This window comes from Gorilla gorilla, chromosome 2 (genome assembly GCF_029281585.2).
Source record: "Gorilla gorilla gorilla isolate KB3781 chromosome 2, NHGRI_mGorGor1-v2.1_pri, whole genome shotgun sequence".
NCBI classification, from domain to species: Eukaryota; Metazoa; Chordata; class Mammalia; order Primates; family Hominidae; genus Gorilla; species Gorilla gorilla.
The window spans coordinates 73493487-73508847 of NC_086017.1; the positions used below are offsets into that span (position 1 = coordinate 73493487).

General features: G+C 40.7%; 1 protein-coding gene across 2 annotated transcripts; it reads left to right on the forward strand.

Annotated features, from left to right (window-relative positions):
• Positions 1–617: 617 nt before the first annotated feature.
• SNTN (sentan, cilia apical structure protein) lies at positions 618–13160 on the forward strand. 2 transcript variants are annotated; one of them, XM_031009532.3, is made up of 5 exons: positions 618–740; positions 2706–2740; positions 7666–7805; positions 11639–11728; positions 11878–13160. In XM_031009532.3, exons 1-5 carry the CDS (start codon positions 631–633, stop codon positions 12034–12036), a joined length of 534 nt encoding a protein of 177 aa, XP_030865392.2. In that variant the 5' UTR covers positions 618–630; the 3' UTR covers positions 12037–13160. The 2 variants fall into 2 exon arrangements, with proteins under 2 accessions (XP_030865392.2, XP_063559950.1); XM_063703880.1 differs by lacking the exon at positions 11639–11728.
• The last annotated feature ends 2201 nt before the right edge of the window (positions 13161–15361 follow it).

Below are 15361 nucleotides of genomic sequence, written 5' to 3' on the forward strand. Positions count from 1 at the left end.
TTTTGACATACAGTAAAAAAAATCCCTACAGTAACCTAAAAGTTCGTGGATGGCCTGGCCACTGAGTCTGCTCTTTAGCCTCAGCTTGAGACACACGCCCCCAATCTCTTTGGTTCAGTCACGCTGGCTTTCCTTCAGTCCCTTCTGATCACCACATTCCCTCCTGCCCCAGGGCTCAACACAGGCTATTCCTTCTGTCTACAATATGGATCCCTTATCCTTTCACCTAGTTAACACCTACTCATCATCAAGCATCACTTCCCCAGGGATGCCTCGCTGACCTCCCTGACTGATGTCAATCTCATGGCATCTGCCTTGCATAGTACTGTTCACAGGTGTGACTTTTTGTGCAATTACTTGATTAATATCAGTCATTCCCACTAAACTCCCTAAGACCAGGGTCTACATCTGATTTTGCTCACTGTTGTTTCCCCAGCACCTTGTACAGTGCCATGCTAACAGCAGGCATGAAAATATTTATTGAATGATTTTATGTCTAAATACAATGACGCTGTGGAAAAGTTCTTCTAGACATGCAACTGTATAGTTGTCATGGAGTGAATGACAATAGTAACAGTGGGCAAGTGACTGTTGCTTAGGAAGGACTGACACAAAACAGAAGACGAGAGAATGGGTGGCTGTATGCACAGTACCCAGGACAAATCTCTCCACTTGGAAGGAGATCCCAATCCTTCTGCAGCCCCAACATCCACCTGCGCACCCAGGAAAATGCCCAAAAGGTCAGTGGCACTTGGCTGTCTTTTACTGAGTTTCATTTAAGCTTGCAGATATATTTCCAAAGAGTTTATGTCAACAGCTTTATCAGCCAAGTTATTGCCAGTTTGGTGCCTATTCCCTACCCTAATCCAGCTTTAAATTGACTTGGAAAAACAAAGACAACAAACTTGCAGCCTTGACTGCAAAGTGAAAAGATGGTGCAATTAATGCAAATATCTTTGATTGCCTCTTGAGAAACATTTGTAAATCAAAATTGGTAATGACTTAACAGTGTAGCATATTCTCTCAAATTATGCACAACAGAGAGAAATTGTTTTATATTATTCAAATGTGTAAAGTTATGTTTAATAAGTGAAAAATGTTCTTTCTCATATAATTTCATTTAGGAGACTGGCTTTAGTTTCAAAAACCTTTTGTGGACACCTAGCAAGTGCTAGGTACTCTGCGAGGCCAGGGGAAGGAGATATGGATATGAACTGCATGGTTCTTGCTTCTCAAGGGTCTCACAGACCCTTGAGACCCTTCTCAGTCATGGCAATAGAAAGAAATACATGCCATGTTACCAGTGCGCATTGTGCAAAGTGAAACATCCTTCATTTTATAAAGGAAATAAAAATGGTACAGAGGTTGTAGAAGAGCAGGAGGCACTCACCAAGAAGACCACGAAGGGTTCAAGATAACACAGGGTCCACTTTTGTAATGTTACAAGTGAAAAAAATGAGGAACCCCCAAAGACAAAGTTCCCTCAAGTAGTTAATGCCAAAACCAGATCCTGAACCCAAAAGTTCCTTTTAAGGAGTTATCCAAGGTACTACCAAATTCTATTATCCTTACTGGCTTTCTCAAAAAACACTCCAGCCATTGTGGGTTGAAAAATCAAGCAAACTTTGATTTGCTGTTTATAAGAGAGCAAGATACAACTTCCTGCCTCCAATTTGGCCCCTTTTCAATCTACTTCTGATATAACCATGAAATAATTTCCTAAAATGCAAATCTGATCATGTGATTCCTTTTGCCCTTAGGATCATAACTGGCATCCTTCATAAGGCCTCCAAGGCTCAATATGCCCTGGCCCTGCCTGGCCTTTAACCACTATCTCCTTCTTTCTCTAGGTGCCACCCACACTATACCTCCTCCGGTTCTTCAATCATACGGTGATTTCTGCCACATCAGGCCTCAACACATAAGTTTCCTCTGCATGGAACACGCTTCCTCCTTCTTCACTACTGATTCATTAGGCTCAGGCAGAGTGCCATTACCCTCACTGTAGACTAGGTTATTACCTCTTTGCCCTCTCTATGTGCTCTGCCATTACTTTTTATCGAGTTACCTGCCTAGTAACTGTCTTCTTTTCTAGACTTAGCCCCAAGAGGGTAGGAATGTCTCTATCAGTCACTCATGCATCCCACACCTCAGCATAATACCCAGATTCTTATTTAGGAAGGCTAAGCTGCTGGAACAAAAAAACTTCAAAGTCTGAGCATTTTACAGAATGCGAAGTTCTTTTTTCTTTGCCATGTGACAGTCCAGAGTGGGAGCTCCAGGTCTGTGACTGTTTTACTCCATGCAGTCACGTGAGACACAGGCTGATCAGCATGTGGCTTCTAAAGTCTTCCTGATAATTTCCACCTTAGTCAGCTTGAATGGGGAAAAGCATGGAGGAGCTTACATGGAAGGTGTTCACTTCTCTTCTGCTCCATTTCCATCTGGAGGAACTTAGTCACATAGCTGCAAAACTACAAGGAAGACTGAAATACGTGGGCTAGCTGGCCAGCCATGTGCAGGCATTTCTTTACTATGTGGCAGGGAGAAAAAGGATTTTGAAACACAGATGGCTGCTCCACTAAAATCTCAGAGAATGTTTACCAAAATAAACAATTTTTAAATCATTATATTGCTCTGCTATAGATGCTGATATCAATACCCCAACTCCCAGAATCATTCTGTTTCTTTCATTTTGTTGGCAGCATTTCAATATCCAAACAACTGGCTTCAGTGAAAGGTAAGGCACAGATGACGCAGGTGTACATTTTTCTCCTCTACCAAGATGGCATGCCAAGTGTTAAAAAAAAATAATAGGACATCAAAGAATGCCAGAGATGTAAGGGAACTTTTGAATAAATCATCAAACATTCATGATGTTCTTTTTAAAGATGTGGGAACTGAGGTCCAGGAGTAGGAATTAACTTACCTAAACTTACACAGTTCATTAAAGACAGAGCTGAGATGAGACCATGGATCCCCTGGCTCCTAATTCACTGTTCTTCCCACCATATCCAGTTGCGTCTCCAAGGGCAGCATCCTCAGAATGTCTAGAGCAGGACCATGAGTATCTGACTCATGAATGTTAAGTGGAACTCAGGATGCAATCAGCTCCCAACTGCCTCTGTTGACTTAGTGGAAACAGTGTGGCCACCTATCAAAGTGTAAATATTTGCCCCTGGAAATCAATTGCATAGGTAAAATAAGTTTGGGACTAACAACATTGCCATGGAAATAACAATGTAAGAAAAAAACGCTTGTATACTTGGATCATTATTTTATTCAAAAGTATAAGGCTTCACTTGTTTACAGAGTAACAAGCACAGCTGTACATTACTATATTGCAGGTTTTTCCCTCCTAGATGACTAGCCAAACTCTCCAAAAGAGACTCTGTAGTTTTATTTAAATAAATCTCCATCTTCATGGAACTATTTTTATATTATTACAACACAGCAGACTGGTGATTTATGTTTCAATAATTTACACAACTTCAGGCACTTTTGAGAATTGTCCCATCACATGTCTAACATAACTTCTCCTTCTGGGAGGTTGAGATTGTAACTCAGTCACCTCCACCGCACACCCACCCCTGCCCACGTACACAACATTCCTAGCACCAGACTCCTTAAATCGGACCACTGAACCACATTTATTCTTATGCCTTAAAAAAAACACAGGATAAACATGATTCATCTCCCAGAATGTATTTTATTTAGTGGGAAGTAATTCTAAATGTTATTCATCAAAATCAGACATGGATAGGTCGTGACATAGAAGTCAATTCAAACCCACATTTTCTCTGCTGGCTACTTGGGCCTATGCCCCAATCTCATGAGGCTTAGGAATGCAGGGTGAGTATATATTTGCCTCTAACACCCAGGGTATTTTTGCAGTGGGAAAATTTGAGAAGTACTGGGAAAATTACTGGCCTAAAAAGTAGACAGCAGGGACCTAGTTTTTAGTTCTGATATATACTACCTATGTGAGCTTGAGTAAACAACTTCTCTCCTGTAGGTCTTCACACCATTCACAAAAATAACTGATATTAGGACAAGTTCTAAAATGAGGAGATCCTTTCATCCTGCTGTATTGAGACTGGTATTTCCATGACACCATTCAATGTGAACTGACAGTGAACGAGTTAGGAGATTTAGTGTTCCACATTCCAGAGCAGGTGAGGAGGAAGAGGCAGAGAATTTTTCTGAAGTTCAAAACAGCCCAGTTTAACACATGTATAGCGAAGCCTACAACATGCCAGGGCCTGGGAATGAATGCAAAGATAAACAAGAGGCAATAACTGTCCACAAAGAATATATAGTCCAATGTGCTATACAGTATAGCAGCCACCAGCTACATGTAGATACTGAGCACTTGAAATCTGGTTAATTTGAATTGAGATGTGTTAAGACTTAGGAGACTTAGTAGGAAAAAAAATGTAAAATATCCCCATAATTTGTTTATATTGATGACATGTTGAAATGATAATATTTTAATATATTGGCTTCAGTAAAATAGATTATTAAAATTAACTTTTACCTGTTTATTTTTACTTCTTTAATGTGGCCATCTATCAGAAATTTTAAAATTATGATTGTGGCTCAAATTATTTTTGGTGGGGGGACAGCACTGATGTAGAAGATAATCTAAACAGAGTGTTTCAGTGTGAAGATTATGAAAAGATTATGTTTAAGAATTACAGAAGCACAAAGGAAGGACATGTAGCCCCATCTGGGAGTTTGAGAAAGAGTCCTGCAAAATACACTGCCTGAAAACACAATACCTAGAGGCAGCGTGCATCTTGGAGTGAAACCAGAGCAGTTGTGTGGGCAAGCTATAATACTTAGCCTCTTGCTGTCTCCGTTTCTTCATCGATAGAGTGGGGGTTGATACTAAGACATACCTCATCGGACTGACATCAGAATGTAGTGAGTTGAGTCATGTGCTTTCATCCCAGGGAGGAGTCATTGGCATGTAGAATGTGTGTCATATATTATTGTCCCCCAGAACACAAGCTCCAAAAAGTCAGAGTTTGTTCTTTTGACGTTGCTCACTGCTCTGCGCCCCAGAACTATCACAGGGCCTGGTAATAAATACTTGCCAATAAATACTTGTTGGATGGAGAGAGTATGTAGCGACTACACACAGTTCAGTATTATTAAAGTACTGACAGTGAGCTAGGGAATAACAAAGAGGGCAGCAGAAATCGGCCTGGCTTAATGTCCTTCCCTGCACCCCCATTCCAGAGGCAAGAGAGCCAGTAAAAGATGCCAAAAGAGAAACAGCAGTCCCTTGTGTTTTCAGTTGCACTTAGCCCTTTACAATATGCTTTCACATACTAGTTCCCAACTCTGCGAGGCAGACAGTGAAGGAATTAAGAGGCAACATGCTGAGTTTATTAAGGGAAGAATCCAACCATAAAAACAGGAAACTAAAACGCCTCACCGAATATCATCAGTGTTATTAGAACAACCAGAGTTCCTCGTTATCTTTTATTTTTAATATTTTCTAGCTCTGTTTTTACCATGGCCTTATGCTATTTTATAGTGAAGGGAAAGGCATGCTGTTTTTTAAAGGAGATGCAGGAAAAGAATGGGAAGTTGGCTAGACCAGATGGAGTTCCCATTTCAGAGTGCAGTCAGACCTGAACTTCATCAGAGGGTCAAAAAATATCTGGATTCCACAATCACGATGGGGATGCCCTTGCAAGAAGATACTCCTAAGTGGCTAATCTTTCTATGGACTTTGAAGTCAAAGATTTCATATACTTTCTTTGCAACTTCTTAGCAATGTGAACTTTATTTAACCAAATATATAGCCTGGGCACTGCTCAGAGATACAATAAAAACTGAGAAGGCCCACACACTTCCTCCTTTCACCCACTTGTCTTCACTCTTGTCCATCCTCCTCTCCTTTGAAAAATTAGATGCTCAAAATGCTTTGATGCCTTCTCTTTCCACTTTGAAGAAAATCCTGATTCCTTTACATGGCCTACAAGTCCTGCATGATCTAGCTTTTGCCTACAAACACCCTTCCAGCCCCTAGACTCTACTCACAACTGTCTTCTTTCAGAAATCTGCCAAATATGTCAGATTTCTTCTGACCTGAGACTTCACATATCCGGCTTCCCGAGCCTGGAACATTCAGCAAATTCCTAATCTCACCCTGAACCTCACCCTTTTCGTGGCTGGCTCTTCCTCATCCTAGTAATCTTAGCTTAAATATTAATCTACTCATGGAGGCCTTCCAGACCACCCATCTAAGTAGTTTTCCTCCCAGACCCACTCTGTAATTTTTTTCCTGTCTCTGTACCTTCCTTGCCTCGTACATCACAAGTTGTAAATATATATATATACATATATATATGTAAAATATATATATGTGGGCAAATAACATACAATAACATAAAAAATAAATACATGTGTATACATATACATACTCTTGATTATTATTGATTTCTTTGCTAGATCGTAAGATCTGTGAGAGCTGAAACCACATCTGAGGTTTTTTAATTAAAAAAAAAAATAGTGACAAGGGTCTTGCTATGTTGACCAGGCTGGTCTCAAACTCCTGGCCTCTAGCAATCATCCCATCTCGGCCTTCCAAAGTGCTGGGATTACAGGCATGAGACACAGTGCCTGGCCCCACATCTGGTCTTGTCCCCTCTGTATGCTGGGAAGTAACAGGCACTTAGTAAGCACTCAATATGAAAATCATGTTATTCGGACTGAACATCATTCTTTGAAACTGTCATTGTTGCACATTACCTGGACTGAAAGCTCGGACATTTTGTTCTTATTTTCTTCGGATTCATTCATTTAACAGCATTTATTAGCACCTACAATGTAGCAGACATTTGTACTGTCACTGGGAATATAGTGATTTTAAGAAAAAAGGTCTGATCCCTGGCCCATGGAGACTGCTTTCTAGTTGAGGAAAGGACAGGTAAACATGTAATACCTGTAAAGGGTGATAAGTTCTACACTAGGGGATGTATTGGTGACTAAAAGAACACAAAGCATACGAATTTTCTTCATGGTAACTTGTACATGTCCCTGTGTTCACAGCAGCACAGTGGAAAGAAACGAATTAGCATTGCCCTATCAAGAAGCTTACCTGAGAGAAACCAGCTGGGAGATCACTCTGTTTTAGGCCACGAGTCAAAGAGAACCCTTATTCATCATTATAGCAAAGAGCTTTTCCTGAAAGTCATTCTCCTTTCTCATACTGACACGAAGTGACGCTGTGTCTGACACAGAATATAAATTCCACAAGAGCAGGACTTCATTTTATTCAGTGATTCCTAATATCAAGGACTGAGCCTCGTCCATAGTACATGCTCTATCAATATTTGTTGAATAACTGAATGAAATTACAGATCAGAAAACCAAAGCTTAAAGAGGTGAGAGACTTTTCTCAGGTCACATGGCAAGCAAGTGGTAAATCTCATATCTAACTCTACTAATTCTAATTGCTATTAAGGGAGATTTTGTTCTCCATTGTTTAAAGATGCAGGATCGGAAACTCCCACATCCTTCTCCTAAATAGGAGGCAAAGGGCCAAGATTTAGAAGGTTCCCTACAGTTCCCTTGGAAGACACAACAGCAGGTCTGGGGAAGGGTTATTTCTAACTCAGGATACTTTGTTGCACATTTCTTCTCTCCTAGCTCTGAGGAAGTGCTCAGATCTGGAAAAAGCTATTGCCACCACTGCTCTGATTTTCAGAAATTCTTCTGACTCTGATGGTAAACTTGAAAAAGCTGTTGCCAAAGATCTGCTGCAAACCCAATTTAGGAATTTCACAGAGGTGAGAGAATTAACTTGCATAAAGAAACAGAAACCACACCCTCATGGCTGACCCAATGAGCAAATAACTCCAGCTCCAGGTGCCTGTCATGTTGTCTCACATAACAAATGTTTATTGAACACCTACCTTACGCCAGGCAGTGAGCTGCACTGGAGTTGATGCAGTGAAGACAGCAATCCCCAGCAGAGGAAAGAAATACACTAAAAAAGTAATTAAAAATAGTCAAAGGATGTGAAAGAGTAGAGCATTCAGTGAGAGTAAAACAGAGGAACTATCTTGCGGCAGGTAATCAAAGATGGGCTCCTGGAAAACTAAGGTATAGCTGAGATCTGAAGAGTAAGCAGGAGGTAGCTAGGCAAGGGGGAGTGAGAACGATGGCGTTCCAAGCAGAGATCTGGAAGGCCAGTTGGTGAGAAGGGATGGGACAGTAGCTGGGAAGTGGTTAGAGATGAGGCTGGGGAGGCGAGGAGAAGCCAAATCTTACAGAAGCATAGCCTGATAGCAAGAGGAAGCCAGAAACTATTTCTACATCCAGGCCTAAGAAATTACACCAGCTGCAGTACAGAGAACAGACTAGGGTTGGGGGTGGAATAGGAAAAAAGGGAATAACTAGCTGTGGGGAGGCAATTCAAGAGAAAGATGGTGATGGCTTAGACTACGGCGGTGAAGATGGAGATAAACAAACAAATAGAAGAGACGTTTAGAAGGTGGAATGAACAAGATCTGACAATTGATTGACTGTGAGAGTTGAAGGATAGGAAAACAAATGATGACAACCCAATTTCTGACTTACGAAAGGAACAGTGGTGTTCCCATTCCTAGAGAAGAAAAAAGCTAAAGAATAAGCAGGTTTGAGGTGGGATGGAGGTAGGGAGGAGATGGTGAGTTCCATTAGGTTGTGTCAATGTTAAGATGTCCATGAAATATTTAAGAGGAAGACTTAGCAACAGGATAGATGAGTTCAAAGGTGAGAATAGAGATCTGTGTTCAAAATATAGAAATGAGAGTCAGCTGTATATAATCAGTCACTGGCCTAAAGGTTACTACCTTACTCACCTAAGGGTATATTTCTCAAATTTCAGTCATTGAATACCATATTTAGTATTTTTCCCACATCTGCCTATAGCCTGTGTTGCTTTGAACTTTTCCTTTATATTTTCTCTCTACTTAAGTAAATTTTTATAAGGACACTGTATCATTATTCTTATTGTAAATTCAGTGGATTAGAGTAAAAAATAATAGTGAAAAAATAGACGACTATCAATTCTTATTTAGTGTTTAATATTTATTCTTGCATCACCTAAAATGGCATTACATTCTATCGGCAGTACATATTCATACTTTGGAAAATCCCAGCCTAGGGAAAATGTGTAAGAGGAAAAAAGGGCCTCATATCAGCTTAAACTATCAATATTTATTGATGGGTAGAGCAAGAAAGCACATAGAGGCAGTCTCCAAGTCCCTGTATCTGTTCTGAAATATTGAAAAGATATTATTCTCTCTATATACGCACACATACACATACATAAACATCTATATATGGTTTCAGTGCACTACAGTTATATAAGATGTCACCCACTGGGGGAGCTAAGTCAAGGGTACAACTTTCTGTGAGTGGGTGATTATTTCAAAAGAGAAAGGGAGAGTATAGTGTAATACACAGATAAATGAACGGAAATAAATGTTAATAAGGGTTAGCTATTTTGAGTAATGGGGTAAAGGGTTACAGTCACAGTCCTTTTTTTAAATTTACTTTTTCTAAATGTTCTATATTAAACATGTATTTTTCTGATTTGTTTTTTTTTGGAAAGCTACTTTTTCAGGCAGAAATATCAGGCAGAATTTATCAAGAGATGACAAGTTTTGGGGAGTCTAAGGAAAGGATGGGTAAATAAATCCTATACCATTTGCCTACATTCAAGGCCAAAAGAAATGGAGCTCATATGCCAGACAGAAAGGGGGCTCATTACCTGGTAACCTGGCAAATCCTCAGCAAGCTTTTAACACATACGAAAATGAAGAACTAATGGATGCACCATCTTGATGTAACTCATCATCCCTCTCAGAACACCAGGGGAAAAGAATTAAAAACCAGTCCTTACGAAAGACACCTTCAGCCTCATGTCTCTCAGCGTAGGCTGAACCCTAGAAGTACAGCCAATTTCTGGATCTCTCTAGCAGCAGGCACACCCAGGCCTCAATGTAATCTTGCCCTCTGCTCGAGATGAAAGCAGAGCCATGTTTCAGGGACTTGAGGGGACAGTTCATCCCAAGGCATTCTCTGCAATGTTTGTCAGAATGCTGCCTTGGCCCAACCGCCCTGCCCCATGAGACCCCCTAGGGGAGGTGCATGCACATGAGTCAATGGCAAAGCTCAGGAGCCCACTTCATTCCTAACTGGCCTTTCTCCTCAATCCCCATGTTGTGTTCCCTGATAAACTGAGCTGGTTCTTTTGGCTAAGGCCTGAGTTCTAAGGGGAACATTGCCTTTCCCATAAGGCTAAACATGGTTTTGGGGATCTTAGCACCTTATAGCCAGTCAGATAGAATTTTAAAAAGCACCTAAAGGCACTCCTGGGAAGATACAAAAAGATGACAGGTCATGCCCCAGGAGGACTGGACCTCAGAAAATGGTGTGCTCTTAAAATATGCAGGAAATAAAAGAAGACCAATACCTATCTTGTACCTCTGAGCAAACAGTGTGCCATTCTGCTAGTAAAGTGGTCCTGTCTACCTGTGTCTTGGAATCTGACCCTTTCCAAATAGCACTCAGCTCTCCTGGAGGGAGAGAGTAGAGAGCTCCCCTTGGCCCTCATGGATAGGGTGATGGTGACCTCTTGAGGAGAAACAGCCTATAAGAGGAATGTAGCATCATTCCCAAAGTGCCTTAGTCATTGCTGTGATGGCTTTGTACAACTAGCACATGGGTGAGCATTTGGGAACAAACTAAATGCAAATATGGTTCAATATAATGGTGAATCAAATGACTTTAACATTTTTATTGTCACTGGGGAAGATATTTCACAAGCTGTGATTTGAAATTAAAAAGTCTCTCCATTTATATACTATTAAGATGCTTTCCTTCAATCTGACTATTTATGAACACTATGAACATAGATTTGATTTATAATCAAACTAAAGCTAAATAATCTTTCAAAGCATGTATTTTCTTTTAGCATATTTTATTCTATATTTCTGGATAATCTTAAGTCTTAGATAATGAACCCATAGAAGATACCTTCCCTAACACAAAGATTGTATTTTGAAAATTTAAAAACATAATATGTGTGTTCAAAAAAAGGCAGAATAGCTTAGCAGTTAAGAGTATGGGCTCTCAAGAGGTAGATGGGCAACAAACCCTGGCTCCACACCAAAATCTTCCCAGCTTGGGGCAAGTCTCTTAATTATCACCTGTCTCTGATACTGCATCTGTAGGATGAGGATAATAGTGGTATATATTCAATAAGGTCATATGATGATTAGAGGAGATAACACATAAAAAGATTTCACATGGTGTTTTACTGGTAGCATTGTTGGCAACTTGATGTGTTATTATTGTTAATAACATGTTTATTATTTACTATGATTTGGATGTTTGTCCCCTCCAAACTCCATGTTGAAATTTGATCTCCAATGTTGGAGGTGGGGCCTTATGGGAGGTGTTTGAAGTCATGGGGACAGAGCTTTCTTGAATAAATGAATGCCCTGCCTTGGGGGTGTTGAGTGAGTTCTCACTCTATTAGTTACCACAAGAGCTGGTTGTTTAAAAGAGCCTGGAACCCTCCCTCCTCCTCTTGCCCCCTCTCTTGCTGTGTGATCTGTTCATACACCAGCTCCCCTTCACCTTCTACCATGAGTGGAAGCAGTCTGAGGTCCTCACCACATGCAGATGCCCGATCTTGAACTTTCCAGCCATCAGAATTGTAAGCCAAATTTTTCTTTTTTCCTTATAAATCACTCAGTCTCAGGTATTCTATTACAGCAACACTAAACAGACTAAGACATTATTGTTTATGATCTGTAAACCTAAAGTCTATACAATGAATTGGTTTTTATTTCTCCATTCTCACAGGGACAAGAAACCAAGCCAAAATACAGAGAGATCCTTTCTGAACTTGATGAGCACACAGAAAATAAGCTAGATTTTGAAGACTTCATGATCTTGCTCTTAAGCATCACTGTCATGTCAGATCTGCTACAAAATATATGGAGTGTAAAAATTATGAAATAAACAGTTTTAACTATGCTGTATAAAATAATGGCAAAAGACAGTGTTATTAAAATGTTTCCATCTTATTTTTGATTAATTGAATATATCTACCATGCATCTGAAATTGCCTAGGATGGTTCTGATTGCTGGTATTCAGATCCAGTGTAACTCCAAATATTTACCCACACACTTCAAGAATGTTTGAATGATAAGGTCTCTGTGTGCTTTACAATAGGATAGATTTGATACCACTGAATAATAAATGGCTTTTGCTGAGTCAGTAGCGACCTCGAGCACTTTACTTATAGTCATTGAGTCACTCATTTATTCACTAAACATTTGTTGAGCATCTACTTGGTGGAACTGCTGAGGATACAGTAATGAATTGGCCAGGCAATTCCTTCCTTCAGACATGCTTGCAGAAGTCTAGCAGAAGAGATAGACATTGAACAATTTTTAATTAATTGCATACACAGTATAATTAGAATTGAAATAAGGGCTATAGGATGCTAAAAGAGATTATCACCTGATCTGAGTTCAAAGGTCAGAAAAGCTTTACTGACATTCTATAAAAAGCAAAAAAAAAAAAAAAAATTGGTCCATGGATGCCAGGGATATGGGTGGGAAATGGGGCTGTCCACAAATGGCACAAGGGGAGTTTTTTATTTTATTTTATTTTATTTTATTTTATTTTTGAGACAGAGTTTTGCTCTTGTTGCCTAGGCTGGAGTGCAATGGCACAATCTCAGCTCACGATCTCTGCAACCTTGGTCTCCCAGGTTCAAGTGATTCTCCTGCCTCAGCCTCCTGAGTAGCTGGGATTACAGGCGTGTGCCACCAATGCCAGGCTAATTTTTTTTGTATTTTTAGTGGAGACGGGGTTTCGCCATGTCGGCCAGGCTGGTCTCGAACTCCTGACCTCAGGTGATCCTCCCACAGCCTCCCAAAGTGCTGGGATTACAGGCTTGAGCCACCAAGTCTGGCCAAGGGGACTTTTAAGGGGGCTGGAAATGGTCTCCATTTTGATCGTGAGGTGGTGGCTACAAGATTGCATGCATTTGTCAAACTCATAGAACTGCACACTGAAAAGAGTGAATTGTACTGTATGTCAATTATACCTAAATAAATCTGACTTAACAAAAAAATAAAACTCAGTATACTTGTAATCTCTGAACACAATTTAACCAACAATTCCTTGGGATTATGATGTAAAAGTAGTCATATCCCAGAGATCCACACCGACTCCCATGACCACCTCCTGTATTCCTGAATTTAAATTACATACACACATATAGTCAACGCCTGAACCTTTAAGGTAGACTCTCACAAAGATTTTTATTCATGTAGGACCTCACCTGAGGACAGCAGGCCCCAGCAGGGTAGCTCAGCATATGGCAATGGGCACTCAAGGTCCCCAGAGGGGGCACTGGGCAACAGCCAGAGGCACAAGCCTTAATCAACCCTGGCTTTCAGAGATGCCATCTTACTCTAGATGCCATCTTACTCTATCTTTACATGGGAGTAATAATGTCCCCCCTTTCCAACGGCAGGAACTGAGGATTACAGTAGCTAAATGATGGTCCAGGATCATCGAGGCAATCAATTTCAAAGTCAGAATCCTGGCAGAAGCAAAGAGGTGCCAAAAGGGGAGGAGAAACAGGAGACATAGTTTTCCGGCTTTGAATCCCATTTTGTTCCAGTCACTTGCTAAGTTCCACAATCAGGCAGGCAGTCACCTAACATGTATTGCACTTCTACCGCAGGCTGTTGCCAAGAGAGAGGCAAAGAGGAACGAGTCACAGTCTTTACCTTCCAGGAGTTTATGGCTGGCAAAACATGTATGTAAATGTGGTCTATTGGAGCTATTCTATAATCTTGTCAAATGCATGGTAGGACTTTACTTCTCTGTTTCCTTACAGTTGAGTGTGCCCATCCTTTGACCAGTGACAACTGAGCTGGAGTGAAATATGCCACTTCCAGGTGGAGGCTTTGAGAGCCTGGGTCAATTCACTGCCCTGCTTCCCTGGGCTGTGATAACTGGCAACACGCCCCATGGAGGCTGCTCCTTCAGCCTGGGTCCTGAGGGAGGCCAGTTTAGAGCAGAAGCCCAGACAAACCGATACAGACATCTTGCTGAAGAAAGAAAGAAATATTTTACCAGAAAAAAAGACGGTTATTCACTGTAAAATTATTATAACTTCCCAAGTTATCCCTCACCTCTCATTTTCTTCCCAGCCCAACATTGTATGCCTCATAACGTATGTTAAGAAAATCTGCCAGGCACAGTGGCTCACGCCTGTAATCCCAGCACTTTGGGAAGCCAAGGCGGGCAGATCACCTGAGGTCAGGAGTTTGAGACCAGCCTGACCAACATGGAGAAACCCCATCTCTACTAAAAATACAAAATTAGCCAGGTGTGGTGGCACACGCCTGTAATCCTAGCTACTCGGGAGGCTGAGGAAGGAGAATCACTTGAACCCAGGAGGCAGAGGTTGCAGTGAGCCAAGCTCGCACCATTGCACTCCAGCCGGGGCAACAAGAGTGAAACTCCATCTCAAAAAAACAAACAAACAAACAAAAAAATCCTTTCCAGAGAGAAACCTTCAGCCTTGCTCTGGTGAAGTGTTGCTTCATCCTGTGGTTTTCCAGATCCACCAGAACCCAACTCCCTGGCCCTCCCCACTTCCAAAGCTCAGACATTCTAAATCGAAGAGATTACAGATAATGTAAAGGAAAGGCCCAGAGTTTATCCTCTCACCATTTTAACAGGAGGCAGGAGTGTTTAACAAAAACATTCAAACTCACTTATCTGACAAAAGAAGAAAAAGGAATTAAAGCAAATTTGTTATATATCCAGTTTTCAAAGGCTTCTTGCTTTGAGCTGTTTCAAGTTGAGTGACAGAGAAGTTTTTTTTCTGTGTGTGTTTTGTTTTGTTTTTTGACAAACACAGGGCTCATACTATGAGCCAGGCACTGTTCTAGGGAGTTCCAAATAGTAACTCATTTAATACGATAACAACCGTGTGAGATAGATATTATTATTATTATTACCATCTCATAGATGAGGAAACTGAAGCACAAAGGTTGTGATTTTCATGAATCACACAACTAAGCAGATTCGAGAGTTTTCTGCCTTCCCCAAGGGCATTGTTAATTTTGCTTTAATATTAGACTTCGTTGTGAGCAATAATATTATAACTCACCAAAAATAGCTGTGCACATTTCAGGCACTGTGCAAGAGATAGCAGTACCAGCTGGGACCTAGAGAACCATTTGGCATTCCTCAAATAGAATTCTGTGGGCTGTTCTCCCTCAAAGCCCTTTGTGTCTCAGTTGCAAGTAGCTG